Source organism: Phaethon aethereus (genome assembly GCF_964289735.1).
Source record: "Phaethon aethereus genome assembly, chromosome: 14".
Taxonomy (NCBI): Eukaryota; Metazoa; Chordata; class Aves; order Phaethontiformes; family Phaethontidae; genus Phaethon; species Phaethon aethereus.
Genome location: NC_138590.1, coordinates 1,907,868 through 1,920,541, shown reverse-complemented (window position 1 = coordinate 1,920,541; position 12,674 = coordinate 1,907,868). Strand labels below are relative to the sequence as shown.

General features: G+C 55.0%; 1 protein-coding gene across 1 annotated transcript; it reads left to right on the top strand.

The window, feature by feature from the left end:
- Positions 1-1,518: 1,518 nt before the first annotated feature.
- On the top strand, positions 1,519-11,794 carry PCDH12 (protocadherin 12; the record flags this gene model as incomplete). Its single annotated transcript, XM_082006173.1, has 4 exons — positions 1,519-4,413; positions 4,871-4,965; positions 6,448-6,599; positions 11,430-11,794. The coding sequence occupies exons 1-4, from the start codon at positions 1,537-1,539 to the stop codon at positions 11,792-11,794; spliced, it is 3,489 nt and encodes a 1,162-aa protein (XP_081862299.1). The 5' UTR covers positions 1,519-1,536.
- Positions 11,795-12,674: the final 880 nt, after the last annotated feature.

Below are 12,674 nucleotides of genomic sequence, written 5' to 3'. Positions count from 1 at the left end.
CTCAGCCGAGGAGGAAGCGAGAGCACAAAGCAGGGAAACGACTTGGCAAAGGTCACCTGGAGCTGGGGCTGAGCCCAGGAATAGCACCGGGTCTCCTGCCACCCCCCACCACGGCTGAGCTGCCACCGGCCCTTGCTCCGGGTGCGCTGAGCGGCGGCGCTGACCCCCCCGGGGCAAAACGGCCGCTCGGCGCTGGGGTGGTTCCGCTTTTGCCGTTCATCGTGGCATGAAAATCTGCCGTAATAAAGTGACGAGAGCAGGGAACTGGGAGGGGATGCAGGTGGTGGGGAGCATCAAGCGGGGGAAAACCGGAGCTGTTCGGGTGGTGAGGGGAGTGGGGAGGGGTGGGAATAGGACGGGGGTGCAAGAGAGGGGCAAGGGGAGCGCAGGACAGCAACGGCGGCTGGAGGCTGCCTGCTGGACCTGGGGGGGGACAAGATGAAGATGATGTGGCTGGTGGGACTCAAACCACACTGTGAGGACGCTCTGCTCTTCATAACGGCCGAGGAAACTTCTGCAGCGGCCTCCCCCGTGCTGGAAGCCTTCAGTCACCTCAGGACCTGAAGTACAGCCCGGTTTGGGGTAACTGGGCTCTGCAGGCAGCCGCTGCCTGCTCCCTGCCTGCTTCGGGTTACGTGAAACCGCTTTGGGCTGCGCTGCGGGTGCATGGACGCTCGCGCGGAGCCGGCCAGCGAGCGGGTGGCACGGCTGCGCAGCCTCACGCGGGCTGCTCGAGGGCAGGGGCTCGGGGGAAGATGCCGAGACAAGGCAAGGAAGGGATTTGGTGGTGCAAAATGGGCGCCGGCTGAGGAGCGAGGCTGGGGAAACCAAAGCAGAGCGGAGTCGGGGATGGGGCATCTGCCGACAGCAGAGCGAGGAGCAGGGATTACGCGCCGGGCTTTTAGCCAAAATGAAAATAAATCGGAGTAAGTCAGAACTCTAACAGCATTGGGGAACAAGCCTTTGGGTTAATGCAAGACCAGGAGCCCGCCGTCACCGCTGGCCCTCGCGGACGTCTTCCCAAGCGCGCGCGGGGCTTTGCGGGTGGCGTAGGTGCCGCCGGCAGGAATCGCACCTTCTGTGAAACGCGCTTTGCAGGTGACGGCAGGCGGCCGCGGTGGTCCCCGCAGGTTGGAAACCCGGGGCCCTTCCGCACCCCTCTCCCAGCTGGGAAGCGTGCTGCCCCACGAGCCCCCACCCCACCGAGGCATTGTACCAGCCCGGTCCTCCCTTTTCCTGTAGGTGGGGTTTCCATCGGAAACACGGCTGGTCCACCTCCTGGCCCTGGCCCGGCCGGCCGGACGCCGCTCCTCGGCCGGAGCTGCGGCTGTGCCGGTCCCCTCTGCTCCGGGCTGAGCGTCGCAGCCCGGGGGGCGGCCGGCTCTCTGGGCTGTCCCCTGGCGATGGCGGGGCGGGGGGCGACCGCCGGACTTGCTCACCGTTTCTCCTCCTTTCCAACTGGTGGCTGGCGCCTATGGGACTTGGAGATGGGAGAGGGTGCCGAGGACTCGCGATCGCCGTGAGGACCGTTTGGGTATGCGGCGGCAGGCGGGCAAGCCCGCGGCAGCCTGCTGGGGCAGCAGGGTGGTGGGCTTCGCCAGCAGCATGCTGCTGCTGAGCCGCTCCGCTCTTCATCTCCCAGCCTTGTGGTGGTACCTCTTCCTCTCCACCGATGCCCAGGAGGTGGCCACATTCACGGTGCAGTACCGGGTGTTTGAAGAAGTGCCGCTGGGAACGGTGATAGGGACGCTGGCTGAGCACTTCGAGGGGGGTGAGAGCGGCGAAACAGCGGATACCTTCCAGCTGATGGAGACCCCCAGGAGGTTCCCGCTGCATGTGGGGAGCGGCGACGGGGCGCTCAGCACGGCCGGGCGGGTGGACAGGGAGCAGCTGTGCCGGCACAGCGATCCCTGCTGGGTCTCGTTCGATGTGCTGGCTGTCCGAAACCTGGCTCTGATTCACGTGGAGGTTCAAGTGCTGGACATCAATGACAATGTGCCGCGGTTCCCCACGCCCGAGCTGGAGCTGGAGATGTCGGAGAGCGCATCCCTGCAGACACGGATCCCGCTGGACCGAGCCCTGGATGCTGACGCCGGCCCCAACGCCCGCTGCTCCTATGCCCTCTCCCCCAGCGAGCACTTTGCTCTGGAGGTCGTCTCTGGCTCCGATGGGACAAGGCATGCAGAGCTTGTTGTGGTTAAAGAAGTGGACCGGGAGCTGCATTCCTCCTTCGACCTCGTGCTGACGGCCACTGATCACGGGGAGCCGCCGAAATCAGGTACTGCGTTAATTAAAGTCATCGTTCTTGACTCCAATGACAACAGCCCCATCTTTGCAGAGAGCTCTTTGTCGGTAGAGGTTCGGGAGGATGCTCTGCCTGGGACCCTCCTTGTGACGGTCACGGCCACTGACCCCGACCAGGGCCCCAATGGGGAGATCGAGTACAGCCTGAGCAAGCACGCGCCCCCGGAGGTGCTGAGCGCTTTTGGCATCGATGCCCGCACAGGCAGCGTCTTCCTGAAGCACCCACTGGACTACGAGGAAACCCATGCCTATGAGCTGGACGTGCAAGCCCGGGACCTGGGCGCCAACCCCATCCCAGCGCACTGCAAGATCCTGGTCAAAGTCCTGGATGTCAACGACAACGCTCCCGATGTCCATGTCACCTGGGCTGCGCGGGTGCCCGTGCTCTCCGAAGCCCTCCCCAAAGACAGCTTCGTGGCTCTGGTGACGGCCAGTGACCCCGATTCGGGAAGCAACGGGCAAGTGCACTGCTCCCTCAGTCAAGGGTACGAGCACTTCAGGCTGAAGAGGACCAACAGCCACAGCTATGTGCTGATGACCAACGCCACGCTGGACAGGGAGCTGCGTGCCGAGTATAACCTGACGTTGGTGGTGCGGGACCAGGGTGACCTGTCCTTGGCTGTGTTGAAGCATCTCACTATCTGCATCAGTGACATCAACGACAATGCCCCCTCCTTTGAGAAGGTCACCTATGAGGTTGCTGTTGCTGAGAACAGTGAAGCACCTGCCTTCTTGCTCACTGTCCGTGCCACCGACCCCGACCTGGGTTTCAACGGGAAAATCACCTACAGCATCCCGGACTCCTCTGCTTCGGGTCTGGTCACAATTGACCCCACCACTGGGGATGTTTTTGCCCTCCAATCTTTTGATTACGAGCAGGTGAGGAGTCTGGAGTTCCTGGTGATCGCAGAGGATGGTGGTCACCCCAAGTTGGCATCCAACGTCTCCATCAGGCTGGTTGTGCTCGACCGGAATGACAACGCACCTGTCATCACCATGCCGGCGCTGGTGGGAGGTATGGCCATGCTTTCCGTCCTGCTTAATACAGAGACGGGGTGCTTCTGGGTGGTCCCCGGGAACGGGAGCTCCCAAGGGACTGCAGCGGAGACCAATGCAACACTCGTGTCCTGTGCCGGCACTCCCTTCCTCTTCACCGTTGTGGCCAGGGATGTGGACTCTGGCATCAACGGAGCTCTCCGGTATGACCTGGTGGGTGGGGATGACGCCGGGCTCTTCATCCTGGACCCTCTCTTGGGGCAGGTATTCCTCAATGCCAGCAACACCAGCAGCCTTGCCGGCAGAGAGCTGGAGCTGGTGGTCCGGGTGAGCGATGGGGGTGACATCCCTCTGCACACCCTGGCCCGGGTCCGCTTAGTTTTCCGGCGTCATGGGGCATTCTCCAAAATATCGGCTCAGGATCCTGGGTGGCTGAGCCCGTCCGTGGTGGCCGTTATTTGCCTGGCCGCTCTCCTGGGTGGGTGCCTTCTCCTTTTGGCTTTAACCCTGTCTTTGCGTAAGAAGGAGAAGAAGGACGGCATGGCCTACAACTGCAGGGAGGCAGAGGATGCCCGCAGGCAGCAGCAGCTCAAGAAGCCCCACAGGCAGATCCAGAAGACGGATATCCACCTCGTCCCGCTGCTCCGGGGCCGGCCGCCGGAGGCTGAGTCCCCCCGTCCCTGCCAGGAGGATCTGCCCGGCACAGCCGCCCCTGCGCCGGGGGGCTCCCCGCAGGCTCCCCTCCACCTCACCCCCACTCTCTACAGGACCCTGAGAAATCAGAGGACCCAAAAGGACTCAGATGAGCAGCAGGAGACCTTCAACCTGCCCGTTCTGCAGCGCCGGCCCTGCCAGCCCCACAGACCGAAAAATTCAGCAAAAGAAGCTGCAAGCCCCCCGGATGCACCCCCGCACCGCAAGAGCTTGGTGAAGCCACCGCAGGGGCCCGTGGGGGGGTCCCTGCTGCCGCCCAACCAGCCTGTGGGTGCTGGGGGACCTGGGCAGCCCCAGCCCCACCAACACATCCTCAGGAGCCTGGTCCGGCTGTCACTGGTGGCACTGGCGGAGCAGAGCCCCACCGGGGAGTTCGCGATGGAGTCGCCCCCGGTGCAGGTAGGAGCAGGAGGGTTGGCCCCCCTCCCCCAAATCCTTCCTCGCCCAGGTCTTGCATGCCCTGGGGTGGTGGGAATGTGCAAGTGATGGTCTTTGGCGGGTCCTTTCTCCCATCCCTGGGCAGAGGTGTCCCAGCAGGAGGGGCTGGGCAGGAGGAATGGCCACCCCACCGCGGGCAGGGTGGGAGCTGGGCTGGAGGATGGCTGTCGCACGGGGAAGGGGACAACCCGCTGCTCCCTTCCCCAGGGGACCATGCGGGCAGGGACGGCGCAGGGGAAGCGCTGGGGCCAGGTGGGCTGCCCGGCCGCTTGTCGCTCCCCCCGCGCGGGGATGCTGAACCATCTGCAGGAGGAGGAAACGCTATAAAAAGGGCTGGGGGGGTTTGGAGGGGACGTCCTGGCAGGAAGCAGCTTGAGTGGCGATCGCCGGCGCTCAACAGGCTTTTCCTGCCTCACAGCAAATCTCCCAGCTGCTCTCCCTGCTGCACCAGGGCCAGTTCCAGCCCAAAACAAACCACAGGGGAAACAAGTACACGGCCAAGAACGGCAGCAGGTAAGGCTGGCCCTCAGCCCTTCCCCTCCCCACACCCTGTTCCCGTGTTTCTGCTGCCTCTGCTTCGGCCGCCCCGGCCCCAAGAGCCTCCAAGGGCAGCAGGCGCACAAGGCAAAACCTCATCCCCGGTTTTGCCGGCCTCAGAGTGGGGAGGTGGGTCCTCCCTTCAGGGGATGGCTGTGTTCCTCTGGTCCTGGCTCCCCGTTGGTATCCAGCACCCTCCTAGGGCTGCTCTTCGCCTCCTTCCTGGGGCACCTTTGGCAGCTCCTTCCATACCCGCCCGAGCTCCCCCGCAGCCATGAACCACCCTTGCCGTCCCCCGTCCTTGCTGGGGGAACACCGCAGTGTTCCAGCGCGCCGGGAGGGTGCCGTGATGGGCACCGAGGGTCGCAGCTTCGTAGGCAGCAGCACAAGGACGAGCTCTCGTGGCTCTGGGTACTTTCTTAGAGATGCAGTTGCCCGTTGACCTGACTTCGGGGCAGCTGTGCCTGGGCCAGGAGGCTAGTGAGGGAGGGGAAGGACTGAGATATCCTGGCTGTGTGCTGAAGACGTTCCCAGAGACAAACTTTACGGCATGCCCGTTAAATTACGGTGTTGACATCTCTGGGTGAATGCTCCCAAGGGTGCCAGGGCTCCATCGCTGCCTCGCCGCATCCAGGCCGGGGGCAGACACAGCCTTCTCCACCTTTCTCATCATCTCCCTCTGCTGAGGATGGAGAGAGCAGGAGAGCCGCCGCGGGGCAGAGCTGGGCTGCGCTGCTCCTCGCCCACGGGCAGCTCCTCCAGATACACGGGGAAGAGCCAGCAGCTCCCTGTTTGCTCAGGATCTCCCTGCAGAAGGTTCAAAACCCTCTCGGGCAAGGAAGATGGAGCAGCCCCACGTGTCACTGTCCTGGTTTCGGCTGGGATGGAGTTGTTTTTTCTTCTCCATAGCCGGTATAGTGCTGTGCTTTGGAGTTGGTGTGAGAATGATGTTGATAACACGCTGAAGTTTTAGTTGTGGCTAAGTAGTTGTAGTCCTTATACTAAGTCAAGGGCTTTTCAGCTCCCCATGCGCTGCCAGTGACGAGGTGCACAAGGAGCTGGGAGCTGGCCCAGACTGGGAATCTGAAGAGTCCTTGACTTAGTCTAAGCATGACAGTAGCCCAGCACCCAGCTGGGGCCCAGTTTTCAGAGGGTTCCTGGCGTTCCTGATCCCAGTGCTTTTGTTCATGTATTTTCTTTGGGGGTTTTGTTTGTTCGTTTGTTGATTTGTGTGTTTTTAAAAACAAAACAAAACAAAAACCAAACCCAAAACTCATTAGTTGGTGGGGACTATAAAGATTATGCCTTCGGTACTGTGAACGATGCACTGAGAGGACGCCCACACCCCACCTCTGGGTCATTTGATGGGGGATAAGGACAACCACCTTTAAAGGAACCGGTGGGGCAGGGTCGCGCTGAGAGCTGAAGTGCGATTTGAGTGTTTTGGCCCCCTCACAGGGCTGGGGGGCTGGATGCTGACTGCCTGAGCACGAAGGACAGCGGGCACGGCGAGAGCGAGGCGGAGGACCGCGATTCAGAGAGCGGGTTTGAGCTCTCGGTGCAGCAGCTGGTGGGAGAGGAGCTGGAGACCCTCCTGGAGCCGCAGGCAGGTGAGGTGGCCTCACTACTGGGACAGTGCTGGGGCTAGCGGGGGGCTCCAGCAGCAGGATCTCCTCAAGTAACACACTAACCCCATCCAGAAGATAAAACTGGCTGGCCTGTGGGAAGCCAGGGGACATCTCATCTCCTAGGGTGGCTCTGACAGCGGCGGGTGCTTGGGACAGCATGTATGGGCCATCCTATGGTGTTGGTACCAGGCAGTTTACAGCAAAGGGACTTGCTGAGCTTCACATTGGATTTTTTTCACGTTTAACAACTCTTGGTAGATCTTTCCGCCCATAGATGTGTCTGCTGTTTTTGAACTGATTTGTGAGGCTGACCTCTGTAGGGGTGAGGTCCAGTTTAACTATGCAGCTGTGAGCACTCTGCTTTCCGTGCTGCCCCGAGCCCCTCTGTTTCACGGTCTCCTAGTCCATGCAGGGTGAGAAAGGTGAAGTGTTGGCCTTGTCGAGCCCTTCATGGTGTTACAGACCCTCTGAGCCCCATCAGGTACCTATTTCCTACCAGGCTGAATTCATGCAGTCTTGTCTCCTGTGACCAACCTGTTATTAATTTTAGCGTATCTTTATTGAGAAGCGGTGACCAGAATTGTGTGCAGTGTTTAGGATACACCTGTGCCAGTGGTATAAGGAGGTCTTCTGGTTTGTTCCGCATTCCTCCCCTGCCCAAGCTGCGTGCTGAGCTCTGTTACCAAACTGTTCATGGTGACTTCCAAATCCCTCCTCTGCGTGGTGCAAGAGTCATCGATACGTGACATGTCGTTCCCCATGACAATTATCTAACAGTTGGTGACACAAAAATCCACCAGCCACCTTTTTGCTCATGGCGCTCAGTATTAGAATCACAGAATGGTTTGGGTTGGAAGGGACCTTTCAAGGCCATCTAGTCCAACCCCCCTGCAGTGAGCAGGGACATCTTCAGCTAGATCAGGTTGCTCAGAGCCCCGTCCAGCCTGACCTGGGATGTTTCCAGGGATGGGGCATCTACCACCTCTCCAGGCAACCTGGGCCTGTGTCTCACCATCCTCATTGTGAAAAATTTCTTCCTTAGATCTAGCCTAAATCTGCCCTCTTTTAGTTTAAAACCATTACCCCTTGTCATATCGCTACAGGCCCTGCTATAAAGTCCTTCAGCAACCCCCTGCTTTTATGTCGTTGGGTATTTTAGTGGAGTCAACACCAACGCCATCTGCTTCTTCATGTCACTTCTCACTATGTTGAATGCGTACTCTGGGACTCCACTAATGACCTCCCTCTATGGGGAAGATTATTTATTCCTACCCTTGCTTCCCAGCTTTTAACACACGTTAGTCCCTGTCAGAACCTGGCTGTTAATTCAGGGACAGCTCAGGTCCTCTGAGAGCCTGGCTGGTGCTCTTCTGCAAGCTCAGGTGCCCTCTTGTCAACCAGGACTTTCCATGCACCTCTTCCAGAGACACCAACAAATTTCCAAAGTGCAATTCCCTGCCTTGCAAATATCACATCAGTTCTAGTCCGAATAGCAGGTACTCGGCTATCTGTTGAGTTTCGCATATAATGATTTCTGTGAATCTGCCCACACTAGATTCACCTCCACGCACTTAAAAACTCATGTCACAATTTCTACCTTCCCTTCCTCTGATACTGTATTCATTTCAAGCAGTAGTTAACGAACAGCAGTTAATAAACCAAGCAATTTCATATCTGAGTTCCTCTAGCACTCCAGGGTGAATACCATCTGGGCCTGACATTTTCTACATGTTCCTTTTATTGATTTGTTCTAAAATTCTCTTCTACTGGCATTTCAATTTGAAAGAGTTGGGCTGACTCACGTCCTGTAGCAGAAATTTCATTGTGGGGTTTCTGTGTTCTTCCACAGCAAAAGGAACTCACTGAGGTTTGCGGCTGTGGTCATTTTTAATCCTGGAGTTGGGCATTTTCTGTGCTCTTGCTTAGAGGGAGAACCATGCTGCTTTTGTCTGTTTGCCTTCCTGCCCTTTTTTTCTAGTTAAGGAGCAAATGAAGGAAAGGCTGAGTGAAAAGAGAGCTGCAAGCTTCCTCAGATTTAAAGGTCCTGCAGCCAAGAGCAGGGAGCAAACAGGCTGCCCAGCTCCATCCCATGGGTGTACTGACAATGCACCGATGCTGGTAAAGGGACTGGTGGACCTGCTCAGCAGATCCAGTCCTGCCCACACAGGTCCTAGAAAATCTGTGCTATGGCGAGGCATATCCATGAAGTGCCATCTCCCATGCTTCTTGGATTTGATAGAAAAAAAAAACAAAACTTTTTGCCACATTACTGTAATTTCAGAGTGACCACCAGTGGTGCATGCTGAGGCTATACCAGTGTGGCTTCCTGCCCATGCAGTAGTGCTGGACGTGACAAAAGCAGCTGTCCCGTTTCAATAGTGAAAAACAACCTTAACCATGAGCCCGGACCTTCCCAAAAAGGCAACAGAGCGCAGACGATGGAGCTGCCGGCCTCCTTCCTCCTCTCTCAAACACAAACAGAGAAGTGGACTTGCATCCTGAGAGAGGGAGGAAGGAAGCATTGCTTGGGCTCAGGAGTACTGTAACAGCCAGCTGAGGCTGTCTGGGTCTTTGTGCTATTCGCAGCAGGGGGGAAACCGCGCGAGCGATCTGTCCCAGCCAGCTATCTGGTGGTTTATATGCTGTAAGCATTGAGCTGCGCTGAGCTCTCAGCACCGTCTATTAACACCTATCCCCCAGTAGCAAAACAAGAGTGCTCACAGCAGCAGAGGAGAGATACAACTTTATTCATTATAAAAACAACAAAACCCCCCCCCACCCCAAAACATCGTTAAAATAAGGCAGTAAAAGAGTTATTGGTCAAATTACACATACCTAATTATAAGGTTTCATGGTCACAGAACCATCAGCCTACAGAGTCTCGGCTCTCTCCACAGCGAGCGGACTAGTGTTGTGCTCTGCTCCAGAGCTGAAGCATCAAAATATTCAGGGAACAGAGTGGCTTCTTGCAGACTGAGGAGGAGAGAACAGTGGACGTTTTAGAGCAAAAACATAGGACTTCAGCATGCTTGGGAGATCTCTTAAGGAACAGTCACTGTGACTGAAAGAAAGTACTGAGATTGCAGAAAGAAATCCTGGAAATTAAGCAACACAAAAGAATTTGGGGGCTTCAGCTGAAAAAGAATTCAGCTGAAACAAAAGCTAAGTGATGTATCTGCTCCTTTTCTCCTTACCAGGTTTGAATCCCACTCACCCCAGGGCACAGTTGTTTTCCAGAGAAACAGGACTAATTACTTAACTGGCTGAGGAAGGAGACTCAGTGGTTGACCAGCCACTGACTGAGGACCACATGTCCCAGGCTGTGGCAGGGTATTGATTCGATTCTGGAAGCAGCATAAGTGCACGAGTACGGGCATCCTTCTTTCAGAGGTCACTTTCTAAGTCAGAGCTGCGTAATTATTATAATGACACCAGCTCTTGCCAACTGATGGGGACTGTCGTGGTATTCGGTGTTTTGTTACCAGACACCAGTTATTTCTTTTGCTGCTCTCTGACTCAAAGTGTTTCACAAACCTAGTGGTTACTTCGAACCTCCCAGTGGTTCTAGGTTGGAAGCGAAGCAATGCGGGGCAGGAAGGCAGCGTCTGTGCACCACATCACAGAGTCCTGTTTACCAACTGCAAAGCTCTACCTTAAAAACAAGAACCCCCGTTTCCTTTCCTGCCGTCCATGAGGAAGCTATTCCAGGTCCACCCTGCTGTGGGGTCCTTCCTTTAATTTCCAGTATATGTTTATTCGTGGACAGTTATAATCACTTCTTCTTTTGCCAGCACTATTTTAAGCATAAAGATTTCCTTTGTCGCTGTTTATCTCATCAAAATAATGACAGTTTGCAGTCAGATCCCCAGTGAGCATTTGCTTCCTTAGGCGAAGCAACCCCTACCTCTTGGGGTCTCCATCATGTAAGCCTGGACTTGCTCTTGTTTACATCTCAACAGTTTTCTTGGCACTTCTGTAATTTCAGATCCTCTTTCCTACAGATGGACAATCAGATTTGTATGTAATATTCCTAATCAGGTCTTGCCAGACCTAGTAACAATACCACAGATATGTTTTCATTCCAACAGGGAACACCTTGACCAACACACTGTATGATTTCATTTGCCCATTTTGGGGCAGAATCACATTACTGGTACATTAATGAGCCTGCAGCCAACACCGCACCAGTCGCCCACTGCTCCTCATCTGCTACCAATTGATGAACAACTACTTTATAGCTCATTTTTTTTTTGTTACTAGTCTTCAACCATCCAGCTGTGCATTTTATAATCCAGAATTTCATTCTACTTGCTATTACTGTTTTCACAAGAACCTGTTTCTTTTTGGTCTCAATATGCCTGCTTAGCAGCAAATTCCCACCCTAGAGTGACCCTTAAGGGAAGTCCACTAGTGACCTTTTTTCTGGCCGATACTTCCCCCTTGAAAGCCTTCCATTGTCCTCTCCCCTTTAGCCAGTCCTAAACCCTCACCTTCTCTGGCTTTGCTAACAATTTAGTGAAGTGCCACTTAAGGCTGCAGCAAATGAGAACACAGCGATCCTCATGGTTATTATATTGAAAAAAAAAAAAAACCACAAATCACAGGAGTTCTAAACCAGGTCTAGCTTGGTTTTTTAAGCTGCTGGTCTGAATGATGCTGCATTATCCTTAGACCTGCTTACAATCAGTCTTCTCACAGTTGATTCCAGGATGTCTCCTCATTTCTCAATTTTTTTTTTTTCTTCTCTTTTTCTCCTGTGGTTTTGTCTACTCCACCTCTCACCAAGCATTCTTATTTTCACTCCTTCCACAGAGCTGGCCCTCAAGAGGCTGACGGCTGCTGACCCAGCATGGGTGGCTCGGCTCTCCTTGCCGCTCACCAGTAGTTACAAGGACAATGTCTTCTCCCCCGACTCTCTGCATTCACCTCAGGATGAGGAAGCTGCAAGGCAGGAGAAACCAAGGACCTTTGAGACCTTTGGCAAGGGTGCTGGGTCTGACTCAAATGCCGCTGGGACAAGACTGGCCAGCACTTTCCTTTCAGAAATGAGCACCCTCTTTGAAATGATTTTGTCCCAGAAGGTCCAAGTCCACAATGAAACAGGCACGGGGCTTCTGCGGCAGCTGTCAGCACGTGGTAAGAGCCTTGGACTGGAAGACAGCACTCCTGTTCTGTAGGCAGCTTGGATGGCTGTGATAACGAGAGAAGAGTCAGAGCTTTCTGTAGTTGGGGTGCACATGTGTGTTATAACAGGGCTATTGTATCATCCACATCTAGACTGATCATGATAGGCATACTTCTTCCTTTGCCTCACCCCATCAAGTTTCTCCATGACTGATTTTACCTTGTTTAGTTCCCTTCTACCTGCCTGTTCTTGCCTTCCTACCTTTCCTCACCTTTCACCTTACCATCACGCTCAAGTCACCCAACAGCAGGGGGGCCTGTTCCTCCCAGGGCAGGCTGATTGAGGGAGGGGTCGTTAGATTGACCACAAGCACAACACAGTCAGCTACGTCCACATAATCCCAGACTGTGTACCATGGACCATAAAATATCACAGTTATGGAATTTGCAACATGCTGCAGAGTTGGGCTCTAGGATCTCAGTTCTTATTTAAATAAAATTGTTTTTTTCTAACACTACCATCTCTGAAACAAGGTGCACTGTAGGTAATATAATGATGTATCTCCAGAAAGCCTGAAATGGCAACTTGGAAAGGGAGATTCGCCTGTTTTCTCCCTTTCAGCTTTTGTGGTTCTACCACTGTGAACTTACTATTTTGTAAAATGCCCCCAAACCAGCACTCCTCTGGCATCTCTGCTATGGCTGCACTAGGTCCCCACAATTTCCTCCTCCATGCTCTCCTTTGAGACCATTGGATTTTGGAGCGTAGTCCTTGCTCAGAAGCAGACAACAGATGGCTGGAGTCTGCCAAAGGTAACCTGGGAAAAGGGAAGCGTGAAAACACTGTTTTGAAATATTCAGTCACAAGCTTCAACCGTATTATGGGTTTCCACTTTGATCTGTATGCATGTGAGCTGTAAGACAGTTATAGGA